The sequence below is a fragment of the Sciurus vulgaris genome (genome assembly GCF_902686455.1).
Source record: "Sciurus vulgaris genome assembly, chromosome: 15".
NCBI classification, from domain to species: domain Eukaryota; kingdom Metazoa; phylum Chordata; class Mammalia; order Rodentia; family Sciuridae; genus Sciurus; species Sciurus vulgaris.
Genome location: NC_136476.1, coordinates 45,570,357 through 45,593,173, shown reverse-complemented (window position 1 = coordinate 45,593,173; position 22,817 = coordinate 45,570,357). Strand labels below are relative to the sequence as shown.

Sequence of the window (22,817 nt, the reverse complement as noted above, 5' to 3'; positions counted from 1 at the left end):
GCTGAACTCCACCCAAAGGGCACTCCATGTTTAAACCTCCTTGGACCCACAGTGACTGACAGATGGGCGTGTGGGCTCTGTCATAACTGGGAGTGAGGCATGACAATAGCGAATGGTTCAAACTGTTTTGATACAAAAGAAAGGTAACAGATTCAGAGCTCTGGAGCAAAGCAGAGACAACAGATGCTTCCTAATAGTGTGGTCAGGAGAGGTCACTTGGAAGCACCAATTGTCAGGGCCTGGAAGGCCAGAGGCAGATCATGGTGGGTGGCAGGCAGAGGAAAGGGCAAGGGCAGAGATTTTGTCACTGACAAGCACAGTGGTGCATTAGGAATATGTTGAGTTGTCTGATAAAGTCAAACATGCAGGTTCTTCAAGGTGTTTGAGTGACTTGGGAGCAAGGTAGACTCTCTCCAACTTCAACTATAGAAGAGAGGAATTTGGTCTAATTTTTTAAACTTAGTGACCTGCATAAGACTTCATGTCGGGGGAGGGGAATAGAGCTATGTCACTTTTTAAAAAACCACCAGGGACTTAAAAAAAATCTGCCTACCTAAAGAGAAGTTGAGTGGGGCAGTTGTCAAGGCAGGAAGCACCCGCCTTGCTGAAGTGCTCAGGAGAGCCATTGCTCAGGGGGAAGAGGATTAACATGAAGGTTGAGGACTCGCTTTCAGCCTGGGCCATTCCTAACTGTGGGCTTACAAAATTCACTTCACTTTTCTGGGCATTAGGTGTGTTTGGTTTTGTTTTTAGCAAATTAAAAGGTTGAATCAAAATAAGTGATGCTTCAAGAGTTCTTTCTGCTGTAAAATCTTATCACCAACAATTTTCCTGTCAGATTTCCCCAACAGACACATAGAGGTGTGTAGGTCAGAGCACAAGGAGAACTGGCACATGGTATCGTGTAGGGTCACAAACTGAGGGGACAAGAGGACTGGGGTGGATGCAGCAGCAGAGACAGCCTGGGGAAGGGTAGCAAAGTCATAAAAGTAGAGTGGTTTTTTTTTTTTTTTTTTTTTTTTACTATACAGTAAGTCTTATGTTGCTTTATTTTTTATTTATTTATTTTTATTGGTGCACTATAATTATACACAATGATAGAATTCAGTTACATATTTGTATCATGTACAAAGGAGAGTTTGCACTCAAGGAAATATGTTACCTTTTCTTTTTATATTAGGAAAAAAAATCCTTAAGCTGATTAATTTCTTCTCTGTTACTTTTTCCTTTAAAGTATATATATATATTTTTTTTTCTTTTGTAGTTGTCAATGAACTTTTATTTTATTATTTATATGCGGTGCTGAGGATTGAACTCAGTGCCTCACACATGCTAGGCGAACGTGCTACCACTGACCCACAGCCCCAACCCTAATGTATATTTTTAAAACTTATTTTTAAGCAAAGTACACAGGTAGACTTCTTTGTAGCACTATGCAAAGATCTATACAAAGGATCCATCCTGAGTTTTTAAACATTCTTTAAGGTTGGGCATGCTTCCAAAGGAGCTGACTTTTTACTGAACACTACAAAATGAAAATATGCCAGCTGTTTCCACTGGCCTGGGAAACAGCAGGTCCAGTAGCTGTGGTTGTTCTTTGAATTGAGTAGCTATTTTCTGAGAAGGTTTTTTTGTGTAGATCATATCTCATCATGATTATGGGGGCATGGTACTGTCAGCGGGAGGAAGCACTGATTATCTGTGTCATATTTGATTAGCAGTCATTTAGATAAACATTTGAGCCACAAAGGTTCTTGATCTCCTATTCCTGCCGGTTCTGCACTAGGTCCTCCTAATGCTTCAGTGAATTCTACTCACAGCCTGATGAAGAGACCAGCCATGTGGGCACAAGAATGCATCATAGTGTGGGGTCATGGGGTTTGCATGTCAGAGGTGCATGCAAGATGCAGAAGGCACAGGACTGGGATGATTCACTATATCTTCTTTCTTTCTTCTTTCTCTACCTTCTACATTGGGTTTGAAATTCAACCAGAAAGAAGTTTGAGGAAATTGAGGCTGGGCAAGGGCCTTATCTGGATGACTGGCAAGTTTTTAGATTCCCTGTAGCGCACATTTCTGATATCATGTGTCCTGGATGGTAGTCAACATACAGAACAGGGGACTCCGGGCCAGAGCTCACTCACAGATGAGAGACACTCTGTTCTAAGTAGTCTCAGTCTTTGTGCCAGCAGCTGGGCAGCATCTGGGACAAATGAAGCCTGTCACTGGACTCTCTCCCAGGCCTTCCTAGCATGTAGCCACAGACCTGCAGCAAGTGAGTTACATCTTAAGCAGGGTTCTTTCAGAATTGTTGTCACAAATATCTGCAAGAAAAACAAAAAACAAAAAACTAGCTTTTCACTACTTTGCACTGGAAAGCCAGTCTGCACAAGCTAATACTGGGTCTCTAAGAAGGCCCTGCAATAAACAAATATTATCACTCTTTTCTAAATAGCTTTAAGAAATTGATTAAAACAACAATACCACAAAAATGAACATTGACTTTACTCATTCTAGAAGCCAGACTGGAGGATATAGCCATAGGTCTGGAGCAGATGGGCTTGTTAACTCCACCCCGCAGTGTACCCACTTTTTTCCCATGCAATACTAGAGTGCTCAGGCCTCCTCCATTCATAGGGACAGGAAATTGGGGAAGTAGCAAATAGCTCACTCCTTGAGAGTAGCAACTTCTTCTCAAGAGGAAAAAAAGGGAAGGCTGAACCAGCTGAGCATGCTCAGATTATTCTTCTTGAATTCACCAATTAAATAAATTAGTTCCTCTTCATCTCCTGAGGCAACATTAATAAAAGGACAAAGATAAGCCAGTAATGTGCTTAGGAAAATTCTTCCTCATAAAAATCAGATGTGGGGAAATGATGATGTGGGGAAACGATGCGTCTCTTTAACAGATTCTGAGATATTGTACATTTTGAGACCCAGGTACTTAAGTCTTGTGGGAAAGAAGTAAAAAACAAACAATCAAACAAACAAACAAACAAAAAAAAAACCTGATTATGGTTGGGATTCCCCATTGTTCCTGAAGCCTGAAACCTGATAAAATGAGAAATATGGATCAATAAACTTAATGCTTGGTATTTGCCTGTCTTTGCTTTTATTATGTCACTTGTCCCCCACATATACTATGATATTGGTAGTAAAGCCTCATTTAACCATGTAGCCTCAGAGGGAATGAGTCAATGAGGAGACCATGAACACAAGACCACATATTTATGGCTCTAAAGGTAGAACTTTTCACTGGTGGGCACAGGGTTTACAATTGCGCATTTGACTCGATTTTATTTCATACTTTTTGTTTTACTTGTTGTGAACATGTTTCCAAAGGTAGAACCAATAGCATCATTGATTACTTGTCTTAGTTTTCATTTCAGTTTTATCTTCTTTCTGCATGTTTTCATCTATACAACGTGAAAAGCTCTGAGGTATGTTACTGGTCTGTTTCTTGTGAGAGTTTCTAGGGATGCAGCCTTAATCCTCCAACAGGATCTCTGTATTCCTGGCAGCTTTGTAAACAGTTAGAAAAGTTACTCCTGATATCAGAATACAGAGATTGTGGACTGGGGTTGTAGCTCAGTGGTAAAGTGTTTGCCTAGTACATCTGAGGCACTGGGTTTGATCCTCAGCACCACATAAAAATAAATAAATAAAAGTAAAGGTATTATTAAAAAATAATACAGAGATTGTAGCTGGGCTATAACCTAATGCATATGCTAAAAGTAGAGCATTTTAAAATTTTTCATGACAAGATTTGGTGTTTCCTTCTGAAAAGCATTTGAGGAATTAGTGGGAGAACATGAGGGATATAATTTGTTCTGGTAATGTCCAAATTCATGAAATAAACCATGTGCACTAGATTTTATGACTTGCAGAAAAAGAAAAAATACTGGAATGCCCCCATGATATTAGTCTTAATGAGTTATAAGTGCTGGGGAATGCTGACTCACCATCAGATCGCTATGATTAGTATTAGTTCTCTTTGGTACCAGTCACCCTATCAACCACATAGCTGCTTTCCATTTACAAAGTGTTTTGACAGCTCTGATCTCTATTAGTTTTCACAATAACCTTGAGGTGTAAGTAGCACTAACTTGAAAGAAGACAAAACTGAGGATAGTAAAGGATGTCTCATCCAAAGATGTTGTCAGTTAAAGTTATTGTCAGGATTTGAATCCAGGTCTTCCAACTCCAGACCACAAAAGTTCAAGAAAGATGTCTTCTGATATAGGACTATGTCTGTGTTGCTCCCATCTCCTTTCCTGACCCCCTTAGATGTGACCTAGAACTTCTCTGGGCCTTTTTTTTTTTTTTTTTTTTTTTTTTTTTAATTCATCCAGCTGTCTAAAGGGCAGTGTGAAGAGGTTTGGAGTCACCTGGACTACTAATTGCTTCTATGACCTGGAACAAAGTTTTTATCTTACTGTCAGTTGAAGTATAAAATAGGGATAATAATACCTATGTATAACATTGTGAAGACTGAAATAAATAGCAAGTTCTCAATACATGTCAGTTTTTACTGTTGCTATTATCTAATTAGGTTGAATAGAATTTTAAGCATCCTAAGATAGAATCTGAGTGGCTATTTGGTTTCTCCAGAATCTGATTTTCTGTTAAAACTAACACAGTCATGAGATCCAAATTATGAAGATGGGATAGCAACAACCATTTTTATTTCAGTACCTGCTACGTGCCAAACATTTTACATATAACCTCTTGAATTCTTGTTGCAACCCTGCAGAAGCTGTACTTGTGGTCACTGGGTTTGATTGGCTCTAAGTTTTGCCTGTGATTGGTATCAATTTTAACCGTCCCCAGTACCCTAAAGCTTAAAATTGTATACTTTTGAAAATTAGAACTGTATTTTCCAGTTTCCAGTCTGCCAGCCCATTTTTGCTTCTCCATCTCCCTTCAAAGATCTCTTGCAGTGTCGCACATAAGCTGCTCTGGAGCCAGCAATACAAATTTTCCAGCCTGAGTCTTAAATTCACTGATAATGCTAAGGGTAAATAAGTCTGTTGACAAGTATAGGAACCAACTTCCTTGCATTCAAACATTTTTCCTTTAAAGTAAAACCTTTCCAAGAATGATTGTCATGCTGTATCTCAAAGAAAAAAGAAAGAAAACGTTAATCGACAATGACTTTTTCCCTGGTATTGGTTGATCTGTCTTAATTCTTTATTTCAGTTGTTATATTAGTTTTGTCTGTAGTTCCCTCCCCATCCACCTTTCTCCTACCTCACCTGACATAGATATTGTGTTTCTCAAATCATGTTTTGCTTTTTTTTAAACCACAAAAAAGAATATTTTCTAGCTGGTCAAAAGATCTGGAATTAATGTAAAAAATTTAAACTGGCTTGAAGTTTTTACCTTTTATCTTATTCCTTTTAAAATGTCAATAAAATTATTAAAATGTCTAGTATAAAGATTAAGTGGGTCACCTGAACGCTTATGATAATTTTGCCTTCACTATCTATTTTTAAAACTGTGGTAAGATAGATCAATCCTATCCAAGTTTGAGCCATAAATTCCCCATTGTCCTTATTGCTGGCAACCCAAGCCAGTCTGTACTAGTCTCCAGAAAGCCTTTATTTAAGAGAACATTATTCTCTTTATTTTAAGGAAAAAAATGTTTTAGGTGTGTCTTTCTTCTATGGACTGTGAGTATGTGGTATATTAAGTCACACCAAATAAATTCCTCTTTTTCCTTATCTTCCACCCTTTCTACTCTTTCTTACTGCTGAAGGTCCTTATTATGGTTTGGATATGAGGCATTGCCCCAGAGCTCCTGGGTTAATGCAGGAACATTCAGAGGTGAGGTGACTATATCAAGAAATCTGTAACCTAATCAGTCCATTCTAATTTAATTGGACCAACCGGCTGGTAACTGTAGGTGGGTGGGTCATGGCTGGAGAGGGTAGTTGGGAGCATGCCCTAGAAGGATTTATTTTCCCTATGGTCCCTTACTCTTCATCACACTATGCTTCCTGGCCACCATGAGTGGAGCAGCTACCCTCCATTATACCCCTCTACCAAGATGTTCTGCCTCAGCTTCGGCCCAGAGCAATGGAATGAGCCCATCATGGACGGAACCTCTGAAACCAGGAGCCACGATAGCTTTTCCTCTTCTAAATTGTTCTAGTGAGATATTTTTTGGCCACTGTGATGAAAATCTGACTAACATAAAAATTGTTACCAAGAGTGGGGTCATTGCTGTAACTAACCGACCCTGTGGTTCAACAACCTTTGGATTTGGTTTGCAGAAAGAATTTAGAAAAAATTTTAGAGCAGGCTGGAAAAGTCTTAGAATGCTGTTAGCAGAGCTTAGTGGGCAATTCTGGAGCTTAAAAGACTAGAATGTTGATAGGAATGCTGACAGTAAAGATTGTGCTCATTGTGTCGTTTTGGAGGGGAATAAGGATTCTATTGTGAATTATTGGACTAGGGACATTTGTGTTTTCTGGCAAAGAACTTGTCTGTATTGTGCCCATGTCCTGATACTTTAAAGGTGATGGACTAACTAATCTAGTGGAGGAAATTTCAAGGCAGGATATCATACAGTCAGTCATGGATATTGCTGGCAGCTTTTAGATAGGTTTACTGGAATAATTAGGAACAAAAAGCAGAGAGGGAGGATTTTAAAACTTGCTATTTGGCAAGAAAAAAGTGCCTGTAAAACTGGTGACAAGGAAGTTATGGCTGTTAGAGACATTACCACCACTAAAGAAAAGTCAAGTACTTTGCACAGAAACATTAAAAAAGATGGCTTGTGCCTCAAGGTTTTAGTGAAAACTCCTCTAAGAGATCATGAGGGTACCTGGCTAGTAAGAGGATTTAGGAAGTTGCTTCACCTGTTCAGTCACCTAGACACTCAGAGACCGCTGCAGCTATGATCCCAGGGGACCTAGCTACTGGACCAGCTGATTTTAGTCCTTGGTGCCATCCACATAGTACTGATTTTGCAGGGATGCAGAATGTTGCAGTTAAGGAGTCATGGAGGCTTCCTTGGAGTTTTCAGTGGAAGACCTGGAAAACCAAAGTGTAGCAAAATCAGAATCCCTGAGGTGCCCCTCAGGTGGAATGCATGAAACTGAATGTGAAGCTGAAACTGGAATGGAAACCCTAGGAATTAAAAGATAACAGTAACATGGACTGTCTTCTGAGAAAAGATGCTGGTTGTGGAAAGAGCCAGACTGAGAGTCTATGAGTACTGGGCCAAAAGAGCAGGACTGCCCACGACTTTTGCAGAGCACATCTTACAGGCGTGTCACACCTAAATGTTGTATGCAGAGATATGGAACCCATTGCCTGGCTGGGTTTTGGTTTTATTTTGGTTCCATCCCTTCCTTTCATGCCCCCATTCCTCCCTTTTGGAATGGAAATGTTTACTTTGTGCCATTACATTTTATATGTATGCAACTTACTTTTGATCATTGCAAAGGCTGACAGCCCAGAGTTTGCTTTTAGTCTTAGATGAGACTTTGGAGTTAGAGTTTTGGGAAATGCTGGAACTATTAAGACTATGGGACTCGTGGAGATCAACTAAATGCATTTTGCATTGTGAGATAGACATGAACTTTTGGGGCCTAGGGGCAGAATATTTCAGTTTGGATATGAGATGCCCATGGGTTAATGAAAGAATATTCAAAAATGAAATGTTTAGATTATGAGACCTGTAGCCTAATTGGTCCATCCTAGTTTAAATGAACTAACTGGGTGGTAACATAAGCAGGTGGGGCATGGCTGGAAGAGATGGGTCACTGTGGGCATGGACTGGAAGGGTTTCTCTTCCCTGCAGCCCCTGCCCTTTTCTCTGCCTCCTGGCCACCTTGAGTGAAGCAGCTTCACTCCACCACACCCTTCCACCATGATGTTCTGCCTTGGGCCCAGAGCAATGGAATCAGCCAGCCATGGACTGAACTTCTGAATCTGAGCCAAAATAAACGTTTCCTCCTCTAAGTTATTCTGGTCTAGTGTTTTGGTCACAGTAATGAAGTTCTGAGTAATAGTCCTCCTCTCGTGATGCTTCTGAGTCTAGGAAATGGTAAATTATTATGGGTCTTTGCCAAAACCACCCGTGCCTTCATTGTTTCCGTTATTGCTGCTGCAGTAGCATATAAGTTGCGTGTAATATTTTCATTTTTTGAATACTTATTCATACTTTTAATGCTAGAATGCATTTAGTGCTAGAATGCACTCATGGCCAGTAAAGAAGCAGATGAAAACAGTGAGCATGCAACTCAACTGGGCATTGAAGAGCTAGAAGATGATGGGAGTGGGGTCAAGATTCAGACTTATGCAGGGCTGTACCTGTTCCTCTTAACTTCAGAAACGACATGTTCAGAAATAACACGGGTATTTTGAAACTCTGAAATTGTGCATGTCTTTGCAGATGAAAATGAGGCAGCAGTGTTTCCTCCAACTAATCTAACAAAGTGCAATGGTATGGCAGCTCCAAGTCCAGGAGGTGGGTTAGTTGGGGGAAAAGAAAGTAAAACTGCTTTTCAGACAGGAATCTTCTCCAATTTTGGGGTCATCTTGTCAGCAAAGGTAGCACCTACTGAGATTAGAAGTAAAACAGTGCATAAGGGTGGGCAGAATGACAGCTTTAATTAAGGACATCCTTTAGAGGAGCATGGGAAGGTCAGATGATGCTTATTTTATTCAACACATACAGCTCTAAAATAAAAACTTAAGGACTGGGGCTATAGCTCAGGTAGTAGAGTGCTTGCCTTGCATGCACAAGGCCCTGGGTTCAATCCCCAGCACCACACATAAAAAACAAAAACCAAAAAACCTAATCTACTTTAATTCAATATTTGAGGTGTCAGAGGAACGTTCACAGACTATTCTAGCCACAAAGAGAAAAATAGAGGGGGAGGATGAGAAATCACAGTTGTCATTCTTTGGTTCTGAAGAACTGGAATTTCAGATAGCACAGAGGAAAGGAGTAGTCCATTGAAAAGGAAATGGACAGATGTCTTGTTCCTTCAGGAGATGGGCATGTAGCTGCTGAGCATCCAAGAAGCTGAGATATCCTGACTCGGAGAGTTGGCAGTGAGCTTCAGGTTGAAGTAGAATTCACAAATAATACACACAGGAGGTCTGATTTGGTTTCACTTTTGTGGTTTCACTTTTAATGTAAAGCATTCTTCATTCACTGTCATTTATTTATTCATTCAGCAAATATTCAGTGACGTAGGCTCTGTGCCAGCACTGTTCCAGCTCCTGGGGGCTCTGATAACAAAGATGACATTGTACCTTCTTCGTGTAGGATGTTTCTGGGGCTTTTATTTATTCTTACTATACAGGGAATTGAACCCATGAGCTGTACCACTGAGCTATACCCTCTGCCCTTTTTATTTTGAAACTGTCTTGCTAAGTTACCCAGGATGGACCTGAACTTGTGCTTCTTCTGCCTCAACCTCCCGAGTTCCTGAGATTACAAAGGCATGCACCACAGCACCTGGCTGGGGTATTTCTCTTATGGCCTTCTTGTAGTGAATTGCTCTGCCAGCTGGTCCTGCCAGGAAAGATCTTCTTTCCCACAGATGAGATTTCAGACTTCTTTTCCTCCACCTAGTATCAACTTCGGTCCCTCTCTTTCTTGGTCCCTTTACCTTTCTGCTCCATCAAGGTGTCTCAGAGGTGGTCATAGCTGGAGAAGATGGAGTTCTCCAGAGCGAGTGGGAGAGTTATTTCATTTCTTCCTTATCCTTGGCAAAGACTCTCACATTTCAACTAATGAGGCAGAAGACATCAATAGGAAAAGAAAAATAAGAACTTTCCTTGCCAATGTTGCTTAGTTACCTCATCAACATTCCTTTGCAGCCCAGCTGAATTCTCTCGGCATATTTTGTAGTGCATTATGGTTTATTGCTAAAATTGATTTATTAAGCATAAAATATGGAAACACATGAAGCTTCTGTCAGTTTTATGTCATTTATTTGGATTTCTGCTTTTATCTTTTCTAAGATCTTTCTCCTTATTTTCCTTTTATTTCCTAACCTAAGGAATAAGCCAAGGGAGTCACGTTGGTATCCATTCTGGTGCATTAAGATTATAGCATAAAAAGCAAAACCTCAGACTCAACTCAAATCTAGACACAAAATTGTGAACTCTTCGCAGACAGGGGCCAAATCATAATTAATTAACTCTGTGTCCTTAGTGTCTAACCCTGGCAAATAAAAGGTCTTTAGTAAATGTTATTTGTTTGAACGAGCAATTAGTTTCAAATATTTCTTGAGAATCAGCCTTTTAATAGGTAGTATTCATAACAGAATTTGCTTAAGTTCTAAGCAAACTTAAGGGGACAAAACTTAGAATTTTTCCTTTTCTTTCTGGATTCTGAACAAGGACAGAGAATAATCATTGTGTTGTTGCTAGTGCTACATTTTACTGAGCCCAAGGAACTTCCACACATGCGGCTACAGTAGCAGCAGCTGCTCCCCATCTGGCATAATGAAAAGGTATTCACTGGGGACCTCCTAGGTGCTGGGTGCTGTGCTATCCAAATCCATCCAGATCAAAAGACACGGTCATTGTCACCATCTGCCAAGGCGGTTGTATTTACAACAGTGGGTCTCTCTTTGCACCCCCCCCCCCCACCCAATTACACACACACTCAACTGAACAGTTGAAGCAAACTGTCAGCAAAACAACTGGACGTTTATTTGTTTATTCCAGCCAGGCATCCCTCCAAACCCAGGCTTCTCAAAGCATATTCTTCTAAGAAGTGCACATTTAGATCTACTAGGTCTGGGGTGCAGCCTGAGAGTGCATTTCTAACAAGATCCTTTGGTTAAGACAGGCCTTGATACTTAAAGTGTCATCCATGGACCAGTAGATTTGGCATCACCTGTGAGCTTGTTAGAACTACAGACTTTCACTAACCACCCAGACCAATTGAATCAGAACCTGCATTTTTACAGGGGTCCCACATTAACATGTGACAAACATTAACCATTTAGTAGCTGACAGAATCAATCACAAATGGAATCACACTAGGGATAGAGGATGAAAAGTAAGGCCAGGTTTATTTGCTGTTTCCTTTTTCCTTTCAAACTCTTTAAAGTGTCTTTATGCCTGACACTTGGCACTAGACACAAATGGATGCCTGTTTGTTCATTTGGTGGCATGATGAAACTGTTCTTACCCATCCTGTTTGCTGTTGTCTTTAAGCATGGGGGCCCACCTGACCAACCATTCCCCTAAGAACTTCATAGTAGAGGAAAAGATTTCCCCAGAAGAGACAGCCTCATGACCAACCACATCAGAATGATTCACAGGTTCAATCCAGCACTAGGTGATCAGAGCTTCTATTTGCTCATCTGTAGAATGGCATGATGATACTGCCCACTCTGGCTTCCCTTATCGCCTGGTTTGTGAGAAATTTGAAAACAGGAGCAGGAACTTTGAAAACATAAGGTTCATGAGATGTTAAGACTGCTTTAGTGAGAAACCTTCATGTGTGTTTCAGTAACAGGGATGTGAATTCAAAATTTAGCCTTATCATCTACTAGCTTTGTGATTTCTAGCAATTATTCCATCTACTTGAACTTCAATTTTTAAAAAAATGATCATAACTTCAACCATACAGTGTGTGGGGAGGATCAGGAATGTTAGTGATATATGTGGAATTTAATAAATGGTGGCCAAGAGCTGCCATTAAGAGGGTTGGCTGGGAAATAAACCTTCAAAGATGTCTTTTTCCCCAGGGAAGCCCAGAGACAATGACAAGGTGATTTTATTAAAGCTGGTTAAGTTTTGGGTAAACACCCATCCAGTTCAAGAGACTGAAAACTTGAAGTTTGTTGTTTACGGATCTCTAGGAGAAAAATCTCTAAACGTCAAACAAGATTTTAACATTTCTTTAAATATTTCTGAGTACCAACCACTGCAAGATTTTGAGGATTTGCTATGATTATTCTGTCTCATTCACGTACTCCCATCTGAGGTGACAGACTTCATGGTATCTATCCATGAGAACCTGTCACAGGTAATGGTGTCCACACAAATGGATACTCCAGACCACGGGAGACAGCAGAATCACATAAAGCCATGAAAGAAGATGCTCTGAGGACCGTGGGAATGGGTGATACCCTCATTATCAGAATAACAGAACAGCAAGTCCTCTTTACTGGAGACATTGGAGAGGCAGCTGCTGGGTTGTTACTGCTTCACTCTCAGCAATTAAGCATTGGAGACATAGAGGGACTATTGTCTAGCCTTTTTTTTTTTTTTTTTTTTTTTTTAAATAAAAATCTTCACCATTCTTTCTCTCCCCAACCTCTAGTTCACCCTTTTATTTTTGAAATGCCCTTTTAAGACCTTCCATTTTCTCAGGCCTATTTTCAAGCAGGCTAAGTTTTGGGGAAGTTATTCTTTTGAGAAGGAGTTTGCCCCTTACTTTCCCTAGAGTTTGCAGCACTTTCCCTGGATTATGATTTTACATACGCCCTCAGGCAGAGTGCCTTGTGACTACTGCTTTTCCACATGGATCTCTTTGTTGGGGCAGGCACTGAATGCTCAGTGACTTTGAGAAGGAAGAAAAAGAACCACCTTCCAGATAGGGCATGTCTGTGAAAACCTTATTAGGAAGATGGTGGAGTGGGGGGAGAGGAAGTGAGTTGGGGGAGAGGAAGTGAGCAGGCAGAGCTGCAGGGAGCCACTCAGCAGCCTGACCAGCAGTTCTGAGCAAAGAGCAGCATCTGTAGGAAGGAACAGAGATCTCTCAGGTGCCTTAATGACATAAGATCAAATGCATCACCAAGCCGTGTTTGATTATGGGACAATAGAATCCATTCCAAGTGGGAATAAAACAGTTCAGTGGGATTGTGCTCCAAGTCCTTTTTAATAGAGTCCATGATGGGCAATTCTGAATCTGGCCTTGGCTTCTGGCTCACATTGTTAGAGCATGACCTAGCAATGGGAGCCTTCACCTCTAGCACATTAGACTAGCAGTCTTTGGCGAATGTGTGAATAAAAGGTAAGAGGGATAAAACTCTGGGTAAAGGGAGATTTGTGAACCAGTAGGTTGAAGGGAGGTTGAAAGGTTTCACTTTTTAGAAAGTCAGGTAATGTAGAAAGAACATTTCCTAGAGGTCAGTGAACTGAATTTCAATCCCAACTGTGCCCTCTACTAGTTATAGGACCTTGTTAAGCAAGTAATTTTATCTCTTGGAGATCCAGGAAGAACAATACCTGCTCTAAACCTACTGAATCTACTATAAATCCATAAACCTCACTTAATTTTTGTGAAGGTCAAATGAGAAAATTGGAAAGGAGAACCTTGAAGTCTTCAAAGTTATCCCATCCAATATGGTAGCCAGTAGTCACGTGCTTGTTTACATTTAAATTAATTAAGATGTAATAAAAGCCACATATCAATCACTCGTTAGACACGTGACTAGTGACTGTCATATTGCACAAAAATATATAGAGAATATTTGCACACTATCAGAAAGTTCTATTGGACAACTCTGTGGCAAAGTGCTAGCTAGGCTGTGGTATTAAGAATATTTAAAAGATGGCATGTTATAGGGGTGACAAATGCTGTCATAGTTAGGAATCCTTGGAGAGAAACAAAATTCACTCAAGTTAGCTGAACTAAAATAACAGATTTATTTGACTAATGTAGGAAAAACAAATGGAATCCCAAAGGCAGGAAGCACAGCTAAGCTTCAAGAGGATTTGGAACCACTTCCTAGAAGATTATCTGGGACAAAAGAAACCACTTTCCTTTCTCATTGTCTGTCTCCTTTTTCTCTTGTCTTCTCCCTAAGTCCTCTTGAGCTCTTGTCTCTTTCTCTGAATGTCAGTAACTACTACTGCCACTACCTCCTCCCTCCTTCCTTCCTTCTCTTCTTTGCTTTCTTCTTCTTTAGTTTTACAGTTCACCTTTCTCAACTTCACTACACATGGTCCATATGGGGCCATGACAGTTTTTCATCACCTATCATGAATCATATCCAACAAAAGCTGGAATTTGGAATTTGGAATGTGGTTCTAAATTCCCAGGAGAGAAATTCTGATTAGCCAAGTAGGTATGATAGCCACTCCTGCTCCCATAATATCTTTCTGGAAAAAGAGGGGTAATGATATGCTTCCTCAGGAGGGCAATGGAGGAAGCTCTAGAATGGAGTATATGAGGATCATTGAGCAACACTCTCATCCTTGCCACCTTGGAGAGGTTCATTGAACTGTGATCACCCAGAGAAGGGCGAGCAGAGATTTGACAAAGGTCATGAAGGAAGAAAATGATGTCTTTGCTTCTATAGTCATTTGTATGGTTCACAGCACCAGTGCAGAGTCATGGGACAGTGGTTTAACTTCCTGTCTGTATACCTGAATGGAAGCCAGGAAATGGTGTTTAAGCCTCTGTACATTTGTTCATTCTCACTCTCTCTCTCTACCAGGGATTGAACCCAGGGGTGCTTAACCACTGAGCCACATCTCCAGCTCTTTTTCTTTTTTATTTTGAGACAGGGTCTCACTACATTGCATAGGGCCTTGCTAAGTTGCTGAGGCTAGCTTTGAGCTTGTGATCTCCTGCCTCATCCTCCTGAGCCTCTGGGATTACAGACGTGTGCCCCCATACCCTCTCTGCTCTATCATTTCTTAAATGCAAACCAACCACTCACAAACTCTCTTTTCTCTTCTGCCTTTAGGAAGGAACATGAGGTTCTCTTGGCTATCATTCCAGAAGAAGATGAAAGGGGCCATTTAAGAGAGATTACAAGTTGCAGGCTGCAAGGCTGGGGCCAGAGGGCTGGCAGTGGAAAACCCTGTTGGGCTGTGATCTCTCACTGAAAAGTTCCAAGTGCCTTTTTGCTTCCTGTAAAAGAAAGGAAGAGAAGGAGAAGACCATGTCTATAGCCCTGAAGCAGGTGTTCAACAAAGACAAGACCTTTCGGCCCAAGAGGAAGTTTGAACCTGGTACACAGAGGTTTGAGCTGCACAAGCGGGCTCAGGCATCCCTCAACTCAGGTGTGGACCTGAAGGCGGCTGTGCAGCTACCAAGTGGGGAAGACCAGAATGACTGGGTGGCGGTGCACGTGGTGGACTTCTTCAATCGTATCAACCTCATCTATGGCACCATCTGTGAATTCTGTACCGAGCAGACCTGCCCTGTGATGTCAGGGGGCCCCAAATATGAGTATCGGTGGCAGGATGACCTCAAGTATAAGAAACCAACTGCGCTGCCAGCTCCCCAGTACATGAACCTTCTTATGGATTGGATTGAGGTCCAGATCAATAATGAGGATATATTTCCGACATGTGTGGGTAAGTCCATGATTAGCTCCTCAGGCCTTATTTATTTATTTATTGACACTCATCCCCACTCAAGCTCAGAAAGTGTGCAGAAGGTGGTTCTCCCCAGTTTCCTGTGAGTGCCGGATAGCACCCGTGGCAATGTTTCCCCAAATTCTTGTTTTCTTTTTGGCATTAGGGATTGAACCCAGGAGCACTGAGTCATATACCCAGCTCTTTTTATTCTTTATTTCAAGACAGCATCTCACTAAGTTGCATAGGGCCTCACTAAATTGCTGAGGCTGGCCTTAAACTTTTGTTCCTCCTGCCTCAGCTTCCCAGGTCACCGGGATTACAGCACGCACATGATGCGCGACTCCCCGAATTCTATCAGTCATAGGCCTGTAATTTCTTTCTCCATACCTAAAAACCTTATTGAAATTTTTAAAAATAACTTATGAAGCACTTACAATTATTTTTTGGACCCCAATAGTACTGTGTTACATGCCAGAGAACACTGATCCAATGTTAGATTTGATCTAATTGACTTTCTTAGAACTAGACTCCAAATCTACCCAGTTATCTTGGTAAGATTTTTATTTTTTGACTAATTAGCTCATTGAGGTTATATTGATTCTGATGCATTACTGGCAGTATTTAGCTTTTAGGATTAATAAACCCCAGTGTGGGAATCCATGGATTTGTTTGGGGAGCAAACAAATAGGGGATCACATTTTGGGGAAATGAAGATCCCAGCATTCTGTTCCCTTCTAATCATAGGTTATTAATTCCAAGCTGCACTGTTAACTCCAACCCTTGCATAGCTGCTGGACCTACCAGAACTCTTAAAATGCAAAAGCTTTGGTTTGTTTTGTGCTATAAGCCATAAAAAACTCAAAGGAAGGACCAAACCTTTTCTGCCTCTTATATTTCTTTATGCTGAGGACCACCGGTGGGCTAAATTTAGAATTCAGTGCTTCATTCTTAGGACTCAATAGGAATGAGTGATACCCTACTTCCATGATTGTATCTGCAGTGCCTAGTACAGTGTCCTCAAGCCTGTGGGGGCACTCAGGAAATATTTCTGGAATGATTGAATAAATACCGTGCTATTAGAAAGCATTCTTAAAAAGCTCCAAGATCACAGAGGTATTACAAAAAATAGTATTTGAAGCACACTGTTGAAATCACTTTTAGATGCCGACGGGGAGGGGGGTGTCCCATGAGGCATGTGGAAAGTTGAGAAGGGGCATATGGAAGTAATTAAGTTTATACAAAAAAAAAAAAAAAAGCATATAAATTGATTGGTGTAATATTAAACATCTTGAAATATTCAGCACACAAACTGATCTGTCAGAATCCTGTTGTTACCAAGGCTTGTCCAATTCCCTCTATCTCTTGTCCCTTGTAAACAGGAAGGAGGTAGACTATATGGTAGTGTGCATAGAGGCATGGAAGGTAGGTTCAAAAACTTCTCTGGGCACCTGGGAGGGATGGGAATTCCTTAGGCTCTTGTCTTTTTGCACTTTCATTGACTGCCAGAGCTACTTACTGTGCTGGGAGGAATTTTTCTCTTCCGGAAACCTTATAAACAATGGGCAAAGCTCTGAGCAGAACATATGATAGCAATAAAGATAGATAAATGTGCACAAAGATACCTTCTCTTTGTCCTTCCCCTGTGCCTGCTCCTGGATACTTTGAACTCTGGGCACTTTTTCTCCCTAGCAGATAGAATTGCTGAACAGGAATTGCAGTGCAAAGCTATGTGTGTTACTTGAGAATAAGGCAGCTTCTGGCTGTCTGCTTGGAAAACAGGGCATCAGAGATGGTTTTAGACTTCGGAGGAAATGGGTGGATGCCTCCATGTCCCCCAGAGTTACTGACTTTGCTTTCTTTTTCTAGACATTTCCTTATTCAACATATTCAGAGAACAAGTTGAGTCTTCTGTTTCGGTTCTATCCAGTCCATACTCCATAGCACACTGGTATTCTGAGAGATCTTAATATGATCCCCCACCCCACCCCCATGGAAAAATACATCTGGGAAATACTGAGAGAAATTTATTTCTTTACCACAGGACTTTTAATATGGCAATGTGCATTATGAATTTCCAAGAAGAAAATACTTTAGTATGTGGTGTTTCCTAATTTGACCCAACATATTTATTTTAACAAACAAAAAACCATCATCATCTTTTGGGAAGTGTTAAGCTATATAAATTAGTCATCAAACTTTTATTTATGTTGGAATTACTTGGACCTTCTCTTCTAAATGGAAATTCTTGATCCTCCCCTTTAAACAACTAAATTAGAATCTCTTAGGTGAGACCTAAAAACCTGAAGTTTACAACAAACAAACAAACAAACAAAAAAACTATAGTTACAATGTTGTACAATTGATCTCAAGGACTTATTCCCCTTAGCTAACTGAAATTTTGTATCCTCTGACCAATATCCCCCCAGCTGCCCCCTCCCTACCCCTAGTAACTCTCATTCTACTGTACTCTCACAAATTCAACTTTTTTGGATTTTTATATATAAGTAAGGTCATATGGCACTTATCTTCCTGTGCATGACTTTTTTCACGTAATATAACTTCTAGGTTCATCCATAAATGACAGGATTTTCTTCCTTTCAAAGCTGAATAGTATTCCATTGTATGTATATGGTACATTTTTTAAATCCATTCATCCACTGGATATATACAAACTTCATGCATATGCCATGTTGTGTACGTATACCACAGTTTTCATTATCCATTCATATACCTGTTGGCCATTTGCAAGTCCTGTTTGGAGAAAAGTCTGTTCAGATCCTTTGTGTATTTTTTATTTATTTATTTTTTGGTACTGGGGATTGAACTGTGGGTGCTTAACCACTGAGCCACATCCCCCAGCCCTTTTTTAAAATTTTGAGACCGGGTCTCTGCTAAGTTGCTTAGGGCCTCACTAAGTTGCTGAGTGATCCTCCTGTCTTACCCTCCTGAGTTGCTGGGACGACAGGTTCCTTTGTGTATTTTTAATTGAGTTATTTCTGATGAGCTGTTTGAGTTCCTTATGAACCTTCAGTTTTCATAAGCACATACTACTCTTCTGTTAATTATAACCACCCAGAATGCTTTTCCTTCCCCTGGAAGCATTCAGTTTTCTACCCTGGTTTTTTTCCCCATGTTCTCTCGTCATTAACCATCCACTTCTCTGTCTAGGGAATCCTTGGAGTCCCAACTGAGAGCTATGTCCTCCATAGAGGCTTTCATCCATTAGAATGTGAACTCCTTATAATTACAGGAAATGTCCTATGCATTTGAATATTGCATAGGACAGTCCTGTTATCTTATAAATGATTGGTTGGATGGACAGGTTGATGGAAAGATAACCTTATAAAGTCAGTATGTACATGGTACTGATGGACAAAGCAAAGTGTGACATATGTCTCTGAATCCCTCTGTCACCATTCCTGGGTACTTCCTGCACCTTGTTTCTACCATGTTTCATTTTCTGTTTAGCCTTTCCAAGGTGCAGTGTTAGGAGTCGGTTAAAAACGACCAGCATCGCCCATCACTATGAGGCTCTTCATCAGCACCCTGCATACCTCTGTGAGTTGCTCTCAGATATTGTTGGTGTCTTTTGGAAGAACCTATTTTTAGGAAGCATTTTCTCTTCTACACTGCATTTCAGCCTCTTCTTTCTCCCCCTGATTCCAGCCTACTTTTCTTCCTTTTGATCTTTGTGCTGTCATGAGTCATTATCATGGAAACGATCAAGATGTCTGTCAGGATAACATTAAAAAAGAACTCTAGGCAAACAGCAGACCTCTGGGAGGACAAAAAAACAGGACTTCTGCTTAGAATTGCAGCTTTCAATCCAGGGTGTCTTTCTGTTTCCTGCCTGGAGACTGGCAGAGCATCAAACTTCACCTCCTCCCAACTGTGATCCAAGGAAACGGAACCGGAAAATACCTGCAGCTGTGAAGGCTTCACCCTTAGCTAGGAATTAAAGGATATAAATGGCTGTTGGTCTCTGCCATTGAAACAATGAGGAAAAAAAAAAAAAAAAAAAAAAAAAGGCTTTCATCTGTTGCTAGATTCAAGTTTAACAAGGAGACCTGTGCCATTCCAGAAGTCCTGCTTTCTCAGATGGGAGAATACCAAACAGATGTGGCTCCCTTGTAAACCACAGTCTCCTCCACTTTCCCTTGGACCCCTCTGGCTTCCTTTGCGAGGAACCCAACAGATGTCCCTGTGGAGCCCTGAAAACAGCCACAACTTCAGAAGCAAGGGCTATCTCCTCACGATTGTCTCTCGAACCACCTTTACAGATAACAGCTGAGACAGAAAAACAGAAAACCACAGACATAAAAAAAAAAAAAACTTTTGCTCATCTAATTAGAATAAGTTCTGTGTTCTTGCCTCTGGCTTCCCTATTTTTCTGTTATATAATAAGATTTAATATTTTAGATCTGAAACTCAGGAAAAAAATTGAATAGAAAACTTAGAACTCTTCTGACTCATGTGTTTTTTAAAAGTCTTTGAAAAGGAAGAATAAGAACACATAAAACACAATTACATGAGCTCACCCACCTCTGTGGTTTTTTTAAATAAAATGGGAGCCAGAATAGGAAAGATCAGGGAAAAGAAGAAGGAAAGTGAACTCACTTCTATGGAGCCTGCTGAATGCCAGGCAGTACCTGCTACTCTTAGTCTTTCTTAATTCCTCCAACGGCTTAATGGAGTAAAAATGAAGTTAACATTCTGTTTTACCAGTGAGGGGGCTGATGTTTAAAGATGATAAAGGACTTTCTCACTCTTGCACTGCTGCTACAGAATTTAGGAGTCAGAATTTGAGTTTGACCAAAAATCTGTTCTGTCTTCACATACTACTATGGTTCATAGCATGTATCACTATTTCACAGATCTTCCTTCTGAAAAGCCTTCTGGTCGGAGGCTTTTCTATGAATGGTTTTAGCTGGATGTGTAGGATGGAGAAATTTTCATCTTTTTTTTTTCTAGAATTTTTTAATACATGGTTATTGTTTTGATTTTTGCTCCTCTAAAAAAATCACCACCGACATGCCTAGGCAGTGTGTCCAGGCAACTGTTCCCAGGCTCCCTTCTGAGATTGGGCAGAGGATGCTTAGGCTCATAAAAACCCTTTGCTGGCCCACTACACCCTGCTACTGCTATTCATTCATTCATTCATTCACTCACTCATCTATCCAATGAGTGTTTGCTGTGCAGGACCAGATCTTGTTTTAGTTACCAAGAGAACAAAGCATCCAAAGTCCCTATCTTGGAGCAGTTTATAGAATGTCCAGATGGCTAGTTGCTAAAATCACTCTGCACATTTTTCTAAAATGAGTAGTTTATCCAGTGGTCAAATGCACTGTGGAAATGGCTGCATCCCTTTGGCAGTCTCTCTCATGAGACCACATCTGATTTCATCCTCTCTCAAAATATTGTGGCAAGGAATGTGAGAATGTAAAAATTCCCCTAGGGATGGGCTTCTCAGACTTAGAATGGTGAAGGGTTAATTATAATTAGCCTGTACATTTTAACTTCTTATTTTCTGCTGTGGGTCTCCCTTATATTTTTAAGTTTTGATATAAATCCATATAACACTGGCAAGATAAAATATGCATCAACAAAAAGTATTTACCATATGGTAGAAATAGCACTGTAGACTTGTACACAGATTTGGGTTTAATCAACTAGCTCTGCTATTTATGAGCTGCTATGGGATGTTATCTCTATGTTTCCATTTTTCTGTTTATAAACTAAGGATTATAATCCTGACCTTATCATGCCATCGTAAGGATTAAATGAGGCAGTATGAATATAAACACACATCCCAGAGCCTGAGACATGAGTTACTAAAAATAAATGTGTCTTAGTCCCCACCCCTGACTCCAGGCATTTCTATATAACTATCAACCAAAATGCATGGGGACTACTAGACAATTTCTGAATAGTATCTGCAGAATAATAAACTGTATTTTAAGACTCAGTGAGATTTAAAAAAAAATTATTAGTCTTCCTTGCTAAATCACTTTGTGATGGGAATCACAAATTCTTCAGGTTGTCATGTAGTATAGGCTTTGGAAAATTCCACTGTTTCTTTTGGGGCTAGACCAACTCCTTGCTTCAGGGATGAGCATCTAAATCTTTAGAGAGATAGCCACTAGGAAGGGTCTTTACTGTTGCTTTTCAAAACACAGAGTACTAAATCTGCTTACATCCAATATCAAATCAGCTAACTGCAGCAGAAAGTGAGTGCAGGTTAGCTAGAGAAGTCAGGGAGAGCCCACTGGTCCCATCTAGGGCAATCTGCTCATTAAAACCAATGTTGGGCAAGGTTACTTGGACTGTGTCTCTCAAGGATGGAGTAAGTGTCCTCAGATCATTACTGCCAGGAGTGGAGCCCCCTTTTCCCCACCTCCACAAATAATCTTGTGAACTGGTAAGTTTTTCCACGGCTCTGGAAACATGGCTTGCTTTTGGAATCTGGTAAATTGTTTGGTTCCTAGGAATTTACTAGTTGGGAGGGCATGAAAGGAAATTTGCCACTTTCTGAATTCATATTACCTTAACATTTTATGTGTTAGTACATTGTTTAACCTGTAAAACAACTTCATAAGGCAGATAGTATGATCTCCATTTCACAGACCAGAAAAGTGAGACTCAAAAGTATTCAGTATTTTGCCCAGGATCACACAGGCAAAACAGAGAACACAGCTGGGCTCCAAAGCCCTGCTTGAAACTACACCAATCTCTCAAGTCTGTGGTGTTCTTACCCCAGAGTCAGCATCACCCTTGGGTTGTCCCTGCTACCTCAGTTGTTGAATCCTTTCTAAAGAACATCCTCAGAGAAAACCAGCAGTCACAGGAAGGTCAAACAGTCAGGCTCCTACATTTGATTCAAATTATTCTAGGTGGGAAGTCTAATACTCTGTGCCTTTCAAGAACTTGCCTCTTCTAGAATCTGGTACTACCCAAGTTTGTTCAGTTGCTTGTCCATGGAAAACATGCAGAGACAGCTGAATCTACTCCCCTCCCCAAGCCTTCACTACCACCACTGGAGAATTGATGGTCTATTGTGGAGGGTCACAACTCTCCACTCTGACATTGTGACCCAGTACTTCAGTGACTTGGTGGTAAAGTTAATGTGGACAGTGTTAAATAACCATCTCTGCTCAACAAATCCCAAGAGATACTTCTGGAAAGAACCTCCAGCTAAAAAGCAGAGAGGAAGGGCAGTGGAGACGGGCCTGGAGACTACCCTGTAAATTAAGGCTAATTACCTTCTGTCCTGACTTGCTCTGGGTTCTCCATTACCTGTGCTATGTAATTTTAATGGGCCATATCTCAGGTGACAAGGTGTTACATCTCAGCACCAGCTGGGAAGGGAAACTGGGACATGTGATATTCAGTGGAGGCCAGAGATTAAAAACAAAGGTCATAATTGAGTAGGGAAGGGGACATCTGCTGCTCCATTGGTTGTTGGTCAGTTGTAGCCATGGTGCTACCACTGGTTACCTTGATGAATCCTGATTCCTCAA

At 40.6% G+C, this 22,817-nt stretch overlaps 1 protein-coding gene across 2 annotated transcripts in view; it reads left to right on the top strand.

The window, feature by feature from the left end:
- Positions 1–22,817, top strand: part of MOB3B (MOB kinase activator 3B) — a 187,057-nt gene that overhangs the window by 51,283 nt on the left and 112,957 nt on the right. For both annotated transcript variants that reach the window (XM_079112367.1, XM_079112368.1), the window contains one exon: positions 14,682–15,297. In XM_079112367.1, the coding sequence (XP_078968493.1) occupies positions 14,880–15,297 (418 nt within the window). In that variant the 5' untranslated portion in view covers positions 14,682–14,879. The remainder of the gene's footprint in view (positions 1–14,681; positions 15,298–22,817) is intronic.